Source organism: Mercenaria mercenaria, chromosome 1 (assembly GCF_021730395.1).
Source record: "Mercenaria mercenaria strain notata chromosome 1, MADL_Memer_1, whole genome shotgun sequence".
Taxonomy (NCBI): Eukaryota; Metazoa; Mollusca; class Bivalvia; order Venerida; family Veneridae; genus Mercenaria; species Mercenaria mercenaria.
The window spans coordinates 78,467,416-78,486,297 of NC_069361.1; the positions used below are offsets into that span (position 1 = coordinate 78,467,416).

The 18,882-nt window shown below is 35.5% G+C and overlaps 1 protein-coding gene across 3 annotated transcripts in view; it reads right to left on the minus strand.

Annotated features, from left to right (window-relative positions):
• Positions 1 to 522: 522 nt before the first annotated feature.
• LOC123533066 (thiosulfate sulfurtransferase-like) overlaps positions 523 to 18,882 on the minus strand; it is a 30,328-nt gene continuing 11,968 nt past the window's right edge. For 2 of the 3 annotated variants that reach the window (XM_045314695.2, XM_045314687.2), the window contains exons 3-8: positions 18,478 to 18,673; positions 15,926 to 16,021; positions 14,843 to 14,972; positions 10,490 to 10,588; positions 9,172 to 9,296; positions 523 to 7,840 (exon numbers count right to left, since the gene is read on the minus strand). In XM_045314695.2, the coding sequence (XP_045170630.2) occupies positions 7,772 to 7,840; positions 9,172 to 9,296; positions 10,490 to 10,588; positions 14,843 to 14,972; positions 15,926 to 16,021; positions 18,478 to 18,673 (715 nt within the window). In that variant the 3' untranslated portion in view covers positions 523 to 7,771. The remainder of the gene's footprint in view (positions 7,841 to 9,171; positions 9,297 to 10,489; positions 10,589 to 14,842; positions 14,973 to 15,925; positions 16,022 to 18,477; positions 18,674 to 18,882) is intronic. The other variant, XR_006682811.2, reaches the window with a different exon arrangement.

Below are 18,882 nucleotides of genomic sequence, written 5' to 3' on the forward strand. Positions count from 1 at the left end.
TTGCGCATGACACATCATCTCATCATGGGGAACACTTGTGCCAAGTAAAACTAAAATCCTTTCAAGGATGGGAGAGTTGTGGACCAGACAGGAAAAAAGCCCTGTTGACCTTTGACCTCCAATTGTGACCTTGACCTTTGAGCTAGGGGTCCGGGTTTTGCGCATGACACGTCGTCATATCATGGGGAACATTTGTGCCAAGTAATATTAAAATCCCTTCATGGATGACAGAGTTATGGACCGGACACAAAATTGCGGACGGACGGACGGACAGACGGACGGACGGAATGACGGAAAAGTGCATTCCTATAGTCCCCGAAACTGGTTTTCAACCAGTAGGGGACTAATAAACCCAGCAGATGCACAATATAATCAGGTGTGCGCTTTCTGTCACTGTAACTTTCTACGTCAATGTTGAAGTCCTTGATAAAGCAGAAATATGAAACGATTACAATAAGATAAACTAGAACCATTGTCAATGGAGGTGGATTTAAAAGCAGAAAATATAAGTTAAACAAAGAATCATGGATAAATATACTCTTTATTAGCAAATAATGCACTGCCAACATGATCACCGAAAACTTAACTTTACAATTGGCTGAACATTTTATATCACAGATATATTTATATAAAAGGCTCTGGTTTAAATGGAAACATCTGAATCCCTTTTCACACATACAGTTCTAACTCATGCCTAACTGTTGTCTAACTCATGCCTAACTGTTGTCTATACAACTGTTGTAAAACTCATTATACAGCATCTTCTATCTTTTATACAAGAGGGCCATGATGGCCCTATATCGCTCACCTGTTATCATTGCACTTGAGGACAAGAAGGTCCTCAGTAAAAATATTTAAGTCCAAAGGACAGGAACAACAATGGGAAGAAATTTAACCAAAAAGAAAAAACAATTCTTACGAGGTACAGATATGTCAAAATGCACCTAAAAATTGGAGGTACCATCCATGTTGTACCACAGAAAAGTGGTCTCAGGTTTTCCCTGCGGCCAATAATAAAAAAGTTCCTAAAAATAAGCTATTTATAGTAACGTAAAAGGGAAGTAATTAAAAAATATATTGTAAGTGAACAAAAGAAGGCTCTGCCAAATAAATCTGTTGACATAAATGAAATTTCAGATCAGTATCTTCATTAGTTACGGAGATATACCAATTTTAATTTGAAATAAAGGGAGGTAATTTGACATAAAATCAGTCCATAGTTATCTACCCTGATTGTCTCAGTCCAACTAATGACAATTATGAAATTTCAAATAAGCCCTATAAGTACTTACTGATATAAATCCATTTTGACTATAATCAGGGGAGGTAATCAGATATAAAATAACTCTGGAACCTACGATTGGATCTGATTTGTCATGGAATCTAAGATTTATTGTTGTTGAAGATATTTTGGAAGTTTGTATCAAATAAAACCATAAATGAAGTCTCTAAATGGCTGCAAAAGCCAAAATAGCCAATTTTGGACCTTTAAGGGGCCATAACTCTGGAACCCATGATGGAATTTGGCCAGTTCAAGAAAGGAACCAAGACCTTATGGTGATGCAAGTTGTGTGCAAGTTTGGTTAAAATCAAATCATAAATGAAGCTGCTATTGTGCAGACAAGGTCAAAATAGCTAATTTTGGCCCTTTCAGGGGCCATAACTCTGGAACCCATTAAGGGATCTAGCAGGTTCAAGAAAGGAACTGAGATCTTATGGTGACACAAGTTTTGTGCAAGTCTGATTAAATTCTAATCATAAATGAAGCTGCTATTGTGCAGGCAAGGTCAAAATAGCTAATTTTGGCCCTTTCAGGGGCCATAACTCTAGAACCCATAAAGGAATCTCGCCAGTTCAAGAAAGGAACCAAGATATTATGGTGATACTAGCTATGTGCAAGTATGGTTAAAATAAAATCATAAATGAAGCTGCTATTGTGCAGACAAGGTCAAAATAGCTAATTCTGGCGCTTTCAGGGGCCATAAGTCTGGAACCCATAAAGGAATCTGGCCAGTTCAAGAAAGGAACCAAGATCTTATGGTGATACAAGTTGTGTGCCAGTTTGGTAAAAATCAAATCATAAATAAAGCTGCAATTGTGCAGACAAGGTCAAAATAGCTAATTTTGGCCCTTTCAGGGTCCATAACTCTGAAACCCATAATGGGATCTGGCCAGTTCAAGAAAGGAATCGAGATCATATGGTGATACAAGTTGTGTGCAAGTTTGGTTAAAATAAAATCATAAATGAAACCACTATCGTGCAGACAAGAAATTGTTGACGCACAGACAAACGCACGAGGCGCACGGACGCACAGACGGCGGACGAAGGGTGATCACAAAAGCTCACCTTGTCACTATGTGACAGGTGAGCTAATAAAATATTATGCAATTGAATTTATCAAGAACAAACAAGGGTAAAATGCTTCGACCATTATAATAAACTAAGATGGTATAACTATATGGCACTTATCTCTATTACTGCTGTAGCATTATCAATAAAATTATTCACAATTTATGTACCGTTTATACCTTATTAACCACCACTTACAATGAATTAACCAGTCACTTATTAATAAAATCAACATTGTTTATCATCTGATATAACATGGTTCAGCATTCAAAAGTGCAGGAATGGAGTTTCAAGGTTGTTAGCGCAAGTGTTATATATCCGAGCATCTGAATGATAAACCATGGTTAATTAGTTGATAAATCACAAGAAGGCAAGACATTCGGTCTCATAGAGGTGAACATTTATGCCAAAGAAAAAAAAAATTGCTCCATAATTATCAAAAGTCATGGCCTGGACAAGCTCTAAAATGTCCTTTGACCCCTAACTGTGACCTTGACCTTTGAGACAGGAACCCAGGGTTTGCACACTCCGTCTCACTGAGTAACATTCATGCCAAAATTAATATAAACAAGATTCCTCAATGCATGTCAAAGTTATAGGCTTGACAAGATTTGACATGACCTTTGACCTCCAACTGTGACCTTGACTTTTGAGATAGAAACCTCGGGTTTGCGCCTGACACTTCGTCTCAATGAGGTTAACATTCACGCCAAATATAAACAAGATTGCTTTATGCATGTCAAAGTTATGGTCCTGACAAACAAATCCGGACGGATGCACTGACGCACGAACATACACCAAACAGCCATTTGGACGACTATGTCTTCGCTTCCGCAAGTGGGCTCAACAAAAATTCAGTAGTCATACTTATAAACAGGTCTCAAGTAGAAGATATCTTTTGCTTCAGTTTAAGATCGAAATATCTTTGAGTGAACATCAGATGCAATATTTTCATGAGCTGCGCAATCAGTAAGTGAAAATTGAAAATCTAATGTTCACAAGTGAAAGCTATTTTAGTCTTACATGTGAAATAAGCTTTTCCTTTGTGTTCATATCTTTTCAATGGTTTTTACCAAATTCTACAAATTTTAATCTTTGAGCTGTTTTGATTTCTTTTACATCTCAATATCTGTAGAGTGTAACTCTTTATGTTTTTGCAGTACATTATAAACTTCTATACCTTTCATATTAATGTATATTTTGGAAAGAATTTCCTATCATTTATAATTCTTATTTTTTGGCATTCAGTTTAGTTCTATAATGGTGGATATCATAAATTGAAAATCTCACGGTCTATAACAGTGAAAGCTACAAACATGATCTACCGTTACTTTTCACTAAACCACCGAAAAACATAAAATAAATCCTGCAAATTTATGCATCACTTGTATCGCACAACACTTGGCATATATCTCACCCATTAAAATTTGCAACCTACAGGCCAATGGCAGACACATACTAGCAGAGACCACTGTCATGGAACAAAAAATACAGTCAACCTTAATGCATTTAAACATAGTAGACAAAGTCATTGTTAATATTATATTAAACTGTTGCATAATGTTAAACATCTACAATGTATAATGTTATACATCTACAATGTATATATAACTATTATACATCTTTAATATCTGAAATATACTAACATTGGACAAAATCTCCCATTAAATTTAAACATGATGGACAAAAAAACACCCTTGATATTTTAAACAACAAAATCAAATCTAAACTTAAACTGACACACCAATCTTAAAAATAAGGAATTGTTTGAAAAAAAGGGAAATTTTGTGCTCCTTGGCCAAACTGATCATGTGGAACTTTGTTCATATTCTGAAATAGCCTTTAACACAGAGTTATGTATGATTTCCCACATGTGTTTTGTCATATACAATGTATGCTGTGTTATTGTAATTCCGTGGCTCTTAATCGGCAAAGCTTCACATGCGCGTTTAATGTTAGGTATTCAGATGTTGTTTTTTAACCGAAAGTAGCTGCAACCTTTCAATATAAACATGCCAAGACAATAAATCAACAAAATATGACAGGCAATGAAAAATCTCACTTCATGTATGTTGACCTACATTGGTCTGGATCAGCTGGCAGTTTCTCGTTTAATCCGTGGCTCAGACTGGCTGACTGATGGTCGCTATGGTGAAGGGTACCTTGACAAACTACACTGCTCAGTACTTAGTTAGGGGACTGCTTAATGTGTCACTACAATTTTGTCACAATCGGTTTGCATGTTTGTATTTTAATAAAAGTTTTCATATGCCACCTTCTTTTTCTTTAGCACCGACATGTGCGGGATATGCAAATTAACAGGAAATACAGACATCGTCGAAAACGTATGTCCATCGAAAACGTAAGTCGTGGGGATACTATAAAGATTTAAGCATGGACAAATGAAAAGGGCAAAAATTAAGAAACTCTAATAATAATATTTTTTTATTCATTTATCATAAACATCACATGCAATCACTTTTAGACAGTTGCAGCACACATGCAACAAATCATTGCTAATTGGAATTTAATTGTACGAAGACCTAATGTAACCTAACTGTAGCTGCAGGTAGACAACTCTGGGTAAAAATAAAGTCACGTGACCTGCATCATGGCTGCTGCTGGACTCGGCTGCATGAAATTTTGACAAATATCGCAAAGTTACGAGTTTTTTTCGGGAAGATGCATGTTTGTATAGGTGCATTACTACATATATTTAAGTAAATAAGCTATACATACCAGTTTTTTGCGCATTTTCAGATGCTCACAACCTTGTTTACTTTTCCGAGAAACTTGCATGGACTTCGGACACACACGACAGCGGCACGAGTGTGTTTTTGAGAGCCACGGAATGAACAAGAAACCACGGAATATCAAGAATAAGGTATATAATACGTTTTAAATTTATGCACAACAAGCAGGCACTTTCAGATACATAGAATAGCTGCAGGTTATAGCTACTATATATCTGTTATTGATAAGATTGGCAAAGTTATCCATTATACTGTAATGCAAAGTGCTTCATTATAATGCAAAGTGCTCTGTTACATGCATATTTTATTTCAATAGATACCTACGAATTTTCTGTCCCAAATACAGGATGTTTTTCACTACAAATACAAAAACATGTATTCAACTCCCATCGGATACAGAATTTTTTTTAACTGGATATGATGTAAAGATAGCGTCACAACGTTCCACGAGTCAAAAAGTTTCAAATAAGTTTTCAGTCTTATGAATATCTAAAATTATAGTCAGATTTGACTAAAATAACATCAGAAATAGGTATATGTATATAACAAAAGGACATTAAAACAATACCTATGTCTGCAATGATGCATTCGGCTCACATGGATTTTGCCACGCCAGATCACACTCAACACAAGCGCCTCGTGGGATCCAGGCCTTGCAAAATTAACCTGAGCAAGATACAACATTGCAGATCAAAGTAATTTTATAATAACTGTATTTCATTGTACTAAGAAGGAAATAAAATTAAAAATAAACTAAAATTCATGCTATTTAACAATGAATAGCTTCATCATTACTGTAACTGACACCTAAATAATTACATTAACACAACTTAAGTCATCAGTGAAAGTGATTAATACCCCCGCAATTAGATCTATATTAAAGCACACTCTCTGGTACATCATAAATACACATAAATTATTTTCATACAGAGACTCTAGATTGCAAAGTGTTTTAGTACTTAATTAGTTATCAAGGAACCAATTCTGCTAACACTACAAAGAAATTAAAATAATTTTGCAATCTATACCACAGTATCAGTCAATTTTAGGTACATATATACCTAATCCTTGAAACTTAAATGAACAATGCAATCTAATGGTTCACACTCAGGATGCATACATATAAGAGTGTAATGATACAAAGAAAAATAAACATACCAAAACATTAATATTTGCACTAACCAAATAAAACAAGAGCTGTCCGTAAGACAGCCAAGCTCGACTATTCGAAATATTGTCACAGAAGCAGGAAATTATTACCCAAAATGTTAAATATCAAAAGAGTTTTAAGTTCGAAACGGGACATAATTTGACCAAAATGCATATCAGAGTTATGGGACTTGATGCTATCAACTAGTTTAATAACCCCGAAGAAACATGTTAAGTTTCAATTCCATATCTGCATTAGTTTTGGAGATAGTAACTTGCATGTAAAACTTTAACCATAATTTTCTAAGTCCAAAAGGGGGCATAATTTGCTCAAAATACATGTTAAGAGTTATGGAACTTGACCCAGTGAGGTTGGAAACTGACCTAGAAAAAGAATAAATAAGTTTCAAAGCTATATGCCTTTTGGTAATAGCTGTATGTACTTGCACGCAAAACTTTAACCAGGATTTTCTAAGTCCAAAAGGGGGCATAATTTACTCAAAATACATGTCAGAGTTATGGGACTTGACCCAGTGAGGTAGGTAATTGATCTAGAAAAAGAAAAAATAAGTTTCAAATCAATATGCCTTTTAGTAATAGCTGTATGTACTTGCATGCAAAACTTTAACCAGAATTTTCTAAGTCCAAAAGGGGGCATAATTTGGCCAAAATACATGTCAGAGTTATGGGACTTGACCTAGTGAGGTAGGTAATTGATCTAGAAGTAGAAAAAATAAGTTTCAAATCAATTTGCCTTTCAGTAATAGCTGTATGTACTTGCATGCAAAACTTTAACCAGAATTTTCTAAGTCCAAAAGGGGGCATAATTTGGCCAAAATACATGTCAGAGTTATGGGACTTGACCCAGTGAGGTAGGTAATTGATCTAGAAAAAGAAAAAATAAGTTTCAAATCTATATGCCTTTTAGTAATAGCTGTATGTACTTGCACGCAAAACTTTAACCAAAATTTTCTAAGTACAAAAGGGGGCATAATTTGGCCAAAATGAAGGTCAGAGTTATAGGACTTGGTGCTATCAACTAGTTTTATAACCCCGAAGACACATGTGAAGTTTCAATTCAATATCTGCATTAGTTTTGGAGATAGTAACTTGCATGTAAAACTTTAACCAGAATTTTTTAAGTCCAAAAGGGGGCATAATTTGCTCAAAATACATGTTAGAGTTATGGAACTTGACCCAGTGAGGTTGGTAATTGACCTCGAAAAAGAATAAATAAGTTTCAAAGCTATATGCCTTTAAATGATAGCTGTATGTACTTGCATGCAAAAACTTAACCAAGGTGTGACGCCGACGCCGACGCCGACACCAGGGTGAGTAGAATAGCTAGACTATTCTTTGAATAGTCGAGCTAAAAACCATATAAAAACCCCAGTAAAATGCAATAAATAAACATCTCATACCATATTCCATATAATAAACGAGGCACATCTTTGGTTATAATTAATTTGTTTTGATTGTGCTATATACAGACATTATTTAGCTATGTAAACTTTTGTTATCATGTTTTCTGTTGTACTTTTCCTTTATATTCCTCCGGACCTTGCAAATTAAATTCTTCCCATGATCCCTGGAAAATGAAAAGGGTTTACAATTATTCACATAATATACAGTCTGAATATCACCAAATGCATTCTACTGTGAAATCATTAATAATTGCGGTGGGATTAATTTTCGTTGATTTTGTGTTTGACTACATCCACATGTGCATTTTTCACTTACTGGTACATTCAAAGACCCATATCTTATGACAATGATTCATAAATGCTGATAAACCTGTCTTAGCAGCCACCTGTATTACACAACCATTTGCTTTAAGCTGCCAGTCAGCTAACTTCCCAAATGGACTTTTGTTCCAAATTTTATCTTGCCTTAAACAGCCACCAGCCTTAAGCAGCCACATTGTGTTGCTCCCTTGGCTGGCTGCATAATACAGGTTTGACTGTATTTAGAACTACATGTACAGTTGATTTAGCAACTTTCATGATAGTTTTTTATATTTATACTTGAACTTAAAACACATGTGAATTTTACATCTCAAAAATAATGTCCAACTAAAACAGTAAAGTTCTTTACAATGTGAGTATGTATGTAGTCTACAATTGGAAAACAAGTGACAAAAATTTACCAAATAAATAGAATTACAAGGAATTTAAAAACAAATTGAAGGAAAACTTTTGTTATGGACTGTGAATAAAACTCTGTTATCCTGTTACAGACTATATGAACAGAATCCTGTTACAGACTACATGAACAGAATCCTGTTACAGACTATAAGAACAGAATCCTTTTACAGACTACATGAACAGAATCCTGTTACAGACTATATGAACAGAATCCTGTTACAGGCTATATGAACAGAATCCTGTTAAAGAATATATTAACAGAATCCTGTTACGGACTATATGAACAGAATCCTGTTACAGACTATGAACAAAATCCTGTTACAGGCTATATGAACAGAATCCTGTTACAGACTATATGAAAAGAATCCTGTTACAGACTATATGAACAGAATCCTGTTACAGACTATATGAAAAGAATCCTGTTACAGGCTATATGAACAGAACCCTGTTACAGGCAATATGTACAGAATCCTGCTGCAGGCTATATGAACAGAACCCTGTTACAGGCTAAATGAACAGAATCCTGTTAAAGACTATATGAACAGAATCCTGTTACAGACTATATGTACAGAATCCTGTTACATGCTATATGAATAGAATCCTGTTACAGGCTATATGTACAGAATCCCACTACAGGCTATATGAACAGAATCTTGTTACAGACTATATGAACAGAATCCTGTTACAGGCTCTATGAACAGAATCCTGTTACAGAACTAGGTGAACAGATCAAAAGATAATATAATTGACACTGTACATGCTGACTATAACTTACTGCATAAACTGGAACATTTTCTTTGCCAAGAATTTGAGCAGCTGCTGCAATCCCACATGCTGTAAAACCTCGCAGGCAAGTTGCTACCATTGGCTGGCCGAGATCTACTCCAGAACCATCAAATACTGTATAACACAATCTCAAGTTTTAATGCATGACCTTAAATGCAGTCCAAAGTTGAACCTTGATCTCAGTATAAGCTACCTTAGCTCTAGCTTCATTTGATTCTCATTATCCTATCCCGAGTTACTGTGCGGAAAGTCTTTTTTGCTATTTTGAAGAAAGAGTGACCTGCCCTTGATCCCATTGAGCAGTTTGGTAACTCTGTTGTTTAAGAAATAATAAATCTGTTCCTATATTTTATCAGTTAATAAAATATGGGCAGGAGTTCGGATGCGTAATAATTAAATCACGAGTGCGTAGCACGAGTGATTTAATCATTCGCATCCAAACGACTGCCCATGTTTTATTAACTGATAAAATTATTGGAACAGATTTATTATTTCGATTCTAACAACGCAAATAATTCGCATTTTACAGTACTACATTTTCAGCGTAATACGTCATTCGGGTCATATGCTGTTACAATTTACCCCCTACGGTTAGAAAGAGTTGCATAGCCAATGGAACGTATAGATATTTGTTTCTTTTTATCAGAATTTTGAGAAGTATTTATAATTTAGTAATCTAACAGCTCGCAAACTTATTATGAAGAGAATCATCAAATTAGGCAAGTTGACCCTGTGTTACAAGTTATGAGCTTAAACTTTATATGACGTCACATCATTATGACGTCATACTTTATGTCATACATTTATGACGTCACCGCTGAATCTTAATTAAGCTAATTGAATTCGCTCGTAGAGATCGAAACGTGTTTTACGGTCCTACACATAAGTCAGTATTACTTTTTATTATATTTATGTTTTTGAAATGCTGTTTTCAACCGTTTGGCCCTGAAATAGTTTGTATGTAATGGAACTGAAGTAGAATCTCTAATGCCACAATCATAGGGGGTGAAATGTAACAGCCAACCATATTTTATCGTAGATTCATGTATAGGCGATTTCGCTATATGTTTATATAGCAATTGCTGCAGATCGTGTTAGAATATATTACTAAAACTGTGTTCTATTTTTATTACAGAACAGTCCTACATATCATATTTCACAAATGAATATATCATGAGAGTTCTATCACAGGCACTAATTCTAATTTTAAAAGAAGCAATTCAACTTTTAACCCTCGCCATTAAACCTGATTTGACACTTTGAATCTACATTACTGAGTCTAAATGACATAAAAATCCTGTACTTACATGCTTTCAGTTCAGAATCAGGCTTGATTGTTCCATCTTCTGTAAACAGTTCTTTGAAATCTACATGCTTTGAACCAACTATAAAACCACCATTCTCTTCTGAAATAATGAAGATTTCATTCTTAAAAATAAAACTGAAATCATTAAAATTATTTTTCATCCTTCAATTAAAGCTGTTCTGCCTGAAATCCACATATTCTAAATGCCAAACTTTGTCTTATCGTTTTTTTAAGCTGTCCTCTAAGGAAGATTTTTAGCCCTTTCTCGAAGTTTCTGCTGCATGTGTACAATATTTTAATTCAGTTCTCTTCTAAAGTGAGGCAATCACTGAAGATGATGATGACAATAAATTAAAAGATGAGAAACGTGGCAATGCCACAAAACCAGGTTTTCAACACTTTTCATAAGAATAAACAAGAGTGCCAGAATGTCACAATATACGCCCGTCACAGCAAATTTCTTTACTCTAGCACCTGTATTTGCAGATGTAATTTTAATTTTGTGGTTGTTTAGTAATCACTGTAATTCTTTTGTTTTTCTAAGTCCACAAAAAAACTCCTTACCAGGTAGAGATACCTTAAAATTCACCTAAAATTAGAAAGTAACAACTATGTTGTACCACAGAAAAGTGGTCTTGGTTTTTCCCTACGGTCAATTATAAAAAAAGTTACAATATAAGTTATTTATAGTAACAACTAAGGGAAGTTAATCTTAAAAAAAAAATAAAAAAAAAAAAAAAAAAAAAAACATACAAAAAAAATAATTTTAAGTCCACACAGAAATCCTTACCAGGTAGAGATTGGTCAAAATACACCTCAAAATTGGATGTAACATGCATGTTGTACTACAGAATAGTGGTCTCGATTTTTCCCTACGTCTAGTAATGAAAAAGTTACAATATAAGCTATTTATAGTAACAACAAAGGGAAGTAATTCTAAAGAATGGAACTGCGCAAGACACTTCGTCTCATGATGGTGTATAATTGTGCCAAGTTACATCAAAATCCCTCTATGCATGAAGAAAATATGCTCCGGACAAACTTTTCATTCTTGTATCCTTTGACCTCTAAGTGTGACCTTGACCTTAGACCTAGGGACCTGGTTCCTGCGCATGACACTCCGTCTCATGATGGTGAACAATTGTGCCAACTTTCATCAAAATCCCTCCATGCATGTAGAAGATATGCTAACCCTAACCCTAACCTAACCCTAACCCTATTTTTAGTAACAATGACCTTGACCTTGATCCCAGAAACCCCAAAATCAATCCCAGGCTACAACTTTATATAAGTTTGCTATACACCAAGTTTCATCATGATAGCTCATTCCTAAGTTAAGTTATTGACCGGAAACCCTTTTTCTATTTTAAGTAACAGTGACCTTGACCTTGAACCCAGAAACCCCAAAATCAATCCCAGCCTTTGTCTTGATATAAGCTACATACATACCAAGTTTTATTCAAATATCTTTACTGAAACAAAAGTTATTGACCGGAAACCTTTTTTCTATTTCAAGTAACAGTGACCTTGACCTTGACCCCAGAAACCCCAAAATCAATCCCAGTCTTTGTCTTGATATAAGCTACATACATACCAAGTTTTATTCAAATATCTTTCCCGAAACAAAAGTTATTGACCGGAAACCCTTTTTCTATTTTAAGTAACAGTGACCTTGACCTTGACCCCAGAAACCCCAAAATCAATCCCAGCCTTTGTCTTGATATAAGCTACATATGTACCAAGTTTTATTCAAATATCTTTACCGAAACAAAAGTTATTGACCGGAAACCCTTTTTCTATTTTAAGTAACAGTGACCTTGACCTTGACCCCAGAAACCCCAAAATCAATCCCAGCCTTTGTCTTGATATAAGCTACATACATACCAAGTTTTATTCAAATATCTTTACCGAAACAAAAGTTATTGACCGGAAACACCAGTTTGACGCCGCCGCCGCCGCCGCCACCGCCGCCGCCGCCGCCCGCCCGCCCGACCCACATCTACCCCAATCTAATAACTCAGGTTTTCGTTGAAAACCTGGTTAAAAAGGATGAATGCTGTAAAAAACTGACCACCTGAAGTTACAAGGCAAAGAGCAAAATGCGCGAGTTATCAAGAATGTTGAGCAAGTCAAGATCTTTATTATAATTTAAAACTCTGGCCTAAACACCATAAATCATATGCATACTCATTCTGTTCTCCATATATTTTCTACGTTGTAATTATATATCTTTATGGAGACTGATTACTGGTTTCGAAGCAGTTTCCGTCGGCTAGTAGTATCCGTCAACGCGTTATTTTACGTTTCGTGATGTTCTTCACAATGAAGTCGAGATTGTTTCCATAACGCTACCCTGCAATCCAGAGCTCCGTGAAATTTCAGCAACAAAGGGTAAAAACTTTCCAAGAAAACTCGAATTGTTCATCCCATAATTGTTTTGCTTACATTCCGCACATGGGGGATTTCACGTGCAACTAATGCGCATGTGCAAAGAATAACACTGTAATCCCCAATTAAGTTGAAAGTTCCTCCTTCTGGCAGTCGAAACCAGATGATTTACCAAAAATACATAATAAAGATAACAAGAGCACCGCCTTGCGGGTGCTGACGCTCATCTGATTTTTTTTGTATAATAGAAATATTGTCCTACCCATGATTTTCTAAGTCTAAAAAGGGCCATCACTCTTGCAAAAAGCAGGATAGAGTTATGTTTCTTGATGTACAGTGTCCACTTATGATGGTGAAAAACTGTTGCAAGTTTTAAAGCAATAGCTTTGATAGTTTATGAGAAAAGTTGTTTTAAACATAATATTCAACCAAGAAAATGATTTTTCTAAGTCCAAAAGGGGCAATAATTATTGCAAAAAGCAGGATGGAGTTATGTTGCTTGCTGTACAGGGTCAGCTTATGATGGTGAACAAGAGTTGCAAGTTTTAAAGCAATAGCTTTGATAGTTTAAGAGAAAAAGTAGACCTAAACATAAAACTTAACCAAGAAATCTGATATTTTCTAAGTCCAAAAGGGGCCATAAATCTTGCAAAAAGCAGGATGGAGTTATGTTTCTTGCTGTACAGGGTCAGCTTATGATGGTGAACAAGTGTTGCAAGTTTTAAAGGAATAGCTTTGATAGTTTAGGATAAAAGCTGACCTAAACAAACTTAACCAAGAAAACTGATTTTCTAAGTCCAAAAGGGGCAATAATTCTTGCAAAAAGCAAGATGGAGTTACGTTTCTTGATGTACAGGGTCTGCTTATGATGGTGAACAAGTATTCCAAGTTTCAAAGCAAAAGCTTTGATAGTTTAGGAGAAAAGTTGACCTAAACATAAAACTTAACCAAGAAATCTGATATTTTCTAAGTACAAAAGGGGCCATAAATCTTGCAAAAAGCAAGATGGAGTTATGTTTCTTGCTATACAGGGTCAGCTTATGATGGTGAACAAGTATTCCAAGTTTCAAAGCAATAGCTTTGATAGTTTAGGAGAAAAGCTGACCTAAACATAAAACTTAACCAGGCAACGCCGACGCCGACGCCGACAACCGCTCAAGTGATGACAATAACTCATCATTTTTTTTCAAAAAATCAGATGAGCTAAAAATGAGTCATTTTTGTGCATCGGCAATATTTTTTTTTCCACAAACCAATGTGAAATATAGATGATTAGGTTACCCCCGACAGATTTTCTTATCCAAGGGGGGTAACTGGTCACATACTATGTGCTATACAAAGTCACGGTTGTATCCCTTACTTAACTTATATGTGTATATAAGATATATAAATTGTGGCTATGATGTCAACTGGCCAATTAGCTCAATGGGTAGAACATCGGCTTCACAAGCATGAGATCGCGAGTTCGAGTTCCAGGTTTTGCTTTTTTTTACCTCCTATTTTCAACAAGCCTAATTTAACACCTGAACCTTCAAACTTCTTAAAATTGTATTAATTAATTTCACCAGAAAGATTAAAAAAACACGGATGGTGCTTTTCTAGTCGTATTCACTGTAAAAATGTACATAAATATTAAAACAAAAATTGATGATGGAAACTGCTTCTGTAGTCAACCGATTCAGCTCTATTTAATCACCCCTTTTGGAGCCCCTCTGTGTGTTATCACGTGCGCTAGACACTATTGATATTTATGTTTTCGTAAAGCAGAAGAGCTAAGGTGTTCTCTTTGGGAGCATTTTACGGAACTGAAACGTTCAAGAAAAAAGATATTTTAAAAACCGTCATTTTATGATGGAAACTGCTTCGAAACCAGTACATGATTGCTCGAGACAGCACTGCCGCTCATCTGCTCCAGCCATCGACGCCCAAGCCAGCAGTGTTTCACTATATATATATATATATTTACCATCTAATACAGAAGGGTGATCAACAGCTCTAGCATCCACAAGTTGTTCTTTCTTTGACTTCAAATTCTCCAATACATCTTCATAACTTCTAAACAAATTTTTGTCAAGTTTTGCCACAAAGTCGGAACGCTGAAATACATTTTTAAAATAATGAATTAAAGGATTTTTCAAGCTCTCAATGTAAATGTAATCAAAATCATGGTGGCAATGGTTTATATACCAAATCAACATGCAGATAACAATATTGGTAGAGGGTCACTTAAGGAAAGAATGTGCAAAATTATTCAGAAATCAAACTAGTAGTTTCAGAATAGGAAAATTTCAAAGTGTGCACTGGGTACATAATAATTTTTTTATAAAGATTCACTAATTCCTCATTTCGCATTTTCGACATCATTCTGATTAATTTTGTTTTGTAGCGGAGTCCTACAATATTTAAGAAACTAATTCACTATCAAATGGAAAAAAATATTATTAGTCTTGCATGCCAGACAGGATTTTCCCGTGTTTTCACCTGTCTTGGAAAAACTCATCTTACACCCCAGAGTGTGAGATGACTCAGGTGCTGAAATTTATAAATGAATGCATAAATTCCTACACTACTGTAATAGAATAGTTCTTAAAGGAAAAGCATTTACTATATGCAAGAAAAAGAATCTATCTCTAGTTGATGGTACGGACTGAAATATCTAGCTCTCGGGTAACTGTTTCACAGTAACTTGGCAGTGCCTCATTACTGCCTTAACAGTTACCCTCAAGCCAGGTGTTTCCATCCGCACCTTCAACCAGTGAAAGATTCTTATATTATTATCAATTGGTAGAAAGAGACAGGTCCCTTCAACATAAGTAGTATTCCCAATCAGTGAACAGTGAAACCTGTAATAAAGACCATCTCTGTATAAAAGCCTCAGCCATAAGACCTGCATAAAAAAGCATTTTTTCCCTTCCAATTTAACAGTAAACAGTGTAAATCGAACTGTGTTAAGAGACCACATGTAAACAAAGATCAGGTTTTATTTTTCATTTTCGAATGAGTGGTCTTTACAGACAGGTTTGACTACTTGATCAAGAATGTAAAATACCTCAAATTCTGGTTCCTCCGTTGTTATTTCAAAACCATCGTCCAACCATTTCTTCAGTCCTCCATCTAACACAGATATATTTCTATGGCCAAATGCCTGTAAAAAAATTTCAAATTTTGTTTCTAATAGAAATAAACTAAGTGCAACAATTTTTTACATTCTTTTATTAACTGTTTGTATGAGTAAAGCAGCTATATTCCTTTGATGTAAAAACCTGCAAGAAATAAATAAATTCCAACAGAGTTTTTGAAATTAAGTTTTCAGTAGCTTTACCTGAAAGTGAGGCAATTATAAAAACAAGAGGGCATGAAGGCCCTGTATCATTCACCTGACCTAATGACCTAAAGATCATCAAGATTAACATTCTGACCAAGTTTCATTAAGATATGGTCATAAATGTTGCCTCTAAAGTGTTAAATAGCTTTTCCTTCGATTTGACCCAGTGACCTAGTTTTTGACCAGACATGACCCAGATTCCATGTTGACAGAAAGATCACCAAGATTACCATTCTGACTAAGTTTCGTAAAGATACAGTCATAAATGTGGCCTCTAGTGTGTTAACAAGCTTTTCCTTTGATTTGACCTAGTGACCTAGTTTTTGACCCGACCTGACCCAGATTTAACCTTGACTTATAGATCATCAAGATAAACATTCTGACAAAGTTTCATTTAGATATGGTCATAAATGTGGCCTTTACAGCGTAAACTAGCTTTTCCTTCAATTTGACCTGGTGACCTAGTTTTTGATCCTACATGACCCAGATTAAAACTGGACCTTGAGAACATCAAGTGACCTAGTTTTTGACCCGACCTGACCCAGATTTGAACTTGACTTTTAGATCATCAAGATAAACATTCTGACCAAGTTTCATCAAGATACAGTCATAAATCTGGCCTCTACAGTGTTAACAAGCTTTTCCTTTGATTTGACCTGGTGACCTAGTTTTTTATCCTGGATGAGCTAATATCAAATTCGTCCAAGACTTTATTGAGGGTAACATTCTGACCAAGTTTCATTAAGATTGGGCCCAAATTGTGACCTCTAGAGTGTTAACAAGCTTTTCCTTTGATCTGACCTGGTGACCTGGTTTTTGACCCCAGATGACCCAATATCGAACTCATCCAAGATTTTATTGAAGGTAACATTCTGACCAAGTTTCATTAGGATTGGGCCAAAAATGTGACCTCCAGAGTGTTAACAAGCTTTTCCTTTGATTTGACCTGGTGACCTGGTTTTTGATCCCAGATGACCCAATATCGAACTCGTCCAAGATTTTGTTGAAGGTAACACTCTGACCAAGTTTCATTAAGATTGGGTCAAAAATGTGACCTCTAGAGTGTTAACAAGCTTTTCCTTTGATTTGACCTGGTGACCTAGTTTTTGAATCCAGATGACCCAATATCAAACTCGTCCAATATTTTATTGAGGGTAACATTCTGACCAAGTTTCATTAAGATTGGGCCAAAATTGTGACCTCCAGAGTGTTAACAAGCTTTTCCTTTGATTTGATCTGGTGACCTAGTTTTTGACCCCAGATGACCCAACATCGATCTCATCCAAGATTTTATTGAGGGTCTGACCAAGTTTCATTAAGTTTGGGCCAAAATTGTGGCCTTTAGGGTGTTAACAGTCAAACTGTTGACGACGGACGACGACGGACACCGACGGACGAAGGACACAGGGCGATCACTAAAGCTCACCTTTGAGCACTTCGTGCTCAGGTGAGCTAAAAAATCGCAAGCATTTAATAGTGACATCAGGTATCCCAATTTGTGTATAATTTTCATAACAACAAATTTCTCTGCCATCATGTTTTAATGCTTTTTCTGTCCATGTGCCACAGTAAAGAACTATATCTAAAATAACCGGATGACACCAGATGGTGAGTGACCACAATAGCTCACCCCAAACACTTTGTTAAGTAGAGTTATAAAATGTATGCACTGCAAATCTAATAATCAATGTGAACAAGAGTGTGTTGTTTTAATCGTCCTCCACTGGTGATTATTCATGAGGTACCAGCTTAAATACAAAAACTTCACAAAAAATTGCTACGTCAAAACAGGGACCTATCTTTGTTAAAAGGGAATCAGAGTTACAGAACCTTAGCACTTTATGTCAGTTTATCACAGAGAATAAGTGTACAAACTTTCAATTCATTCCCATAAGTGCTTACTGAGGTACCAACATACAAACAAAAACTTGGCCAATCTACTCTGAAGTTGATCCTGACGTCAATAAAAAGACAAGATCAATAGCTCACATGTATAACTGGGCTAAAAAAGAAGACACGTGCCTCAAATACGGCTCCACTGAAAGGATACAACTCTTCTGATTAGGAGGTCATAGTTTCGAATCCTATATGAAACGTAACTATGTTCTCCCTGATAACTGACTGCAGTATGTCTTAGTTCATTGACATACACCCCTGATTCATGTAAGTAAGTAGCCAATAACTTGCTAAGTAAATGTGAAAACTGGTAAAAGATCCAGATAAAGTTAACTGGCCTCTGTATGTCACTGAAACAAAAAACAAACAAAATATCTTACCCTGAATTGCCACCATGTTCTGTATGCTGATAGTGGACCATATCTATCATATGCAACTACATGCGTTTCCGGCCAAACTCCAAGGGACTGAACATAATCAGTGAAACAATTTTCATCTGGAAAACCAACTTTAATACCTGGTTTCTCTGGTGTACATTTGAATATGTTGAAGTGAACTGACTGCGGGATATGGCCTCTGAATATAAAGCAAATGTATTAACAAGATTATCTTATGCTAAAAAACTTAAAAAAGCGTATACATGTATATTGTGCAATTGTTTTATTTCCTGGGTATGAAATCATGTTTATTTCATGGGAACATAAATTCATGTACAGGTACTTCTATTTTGTGCTGGATCACACTGACACAGGTTTGGACATTTGGAGACTTTCGACGTTTTTCAA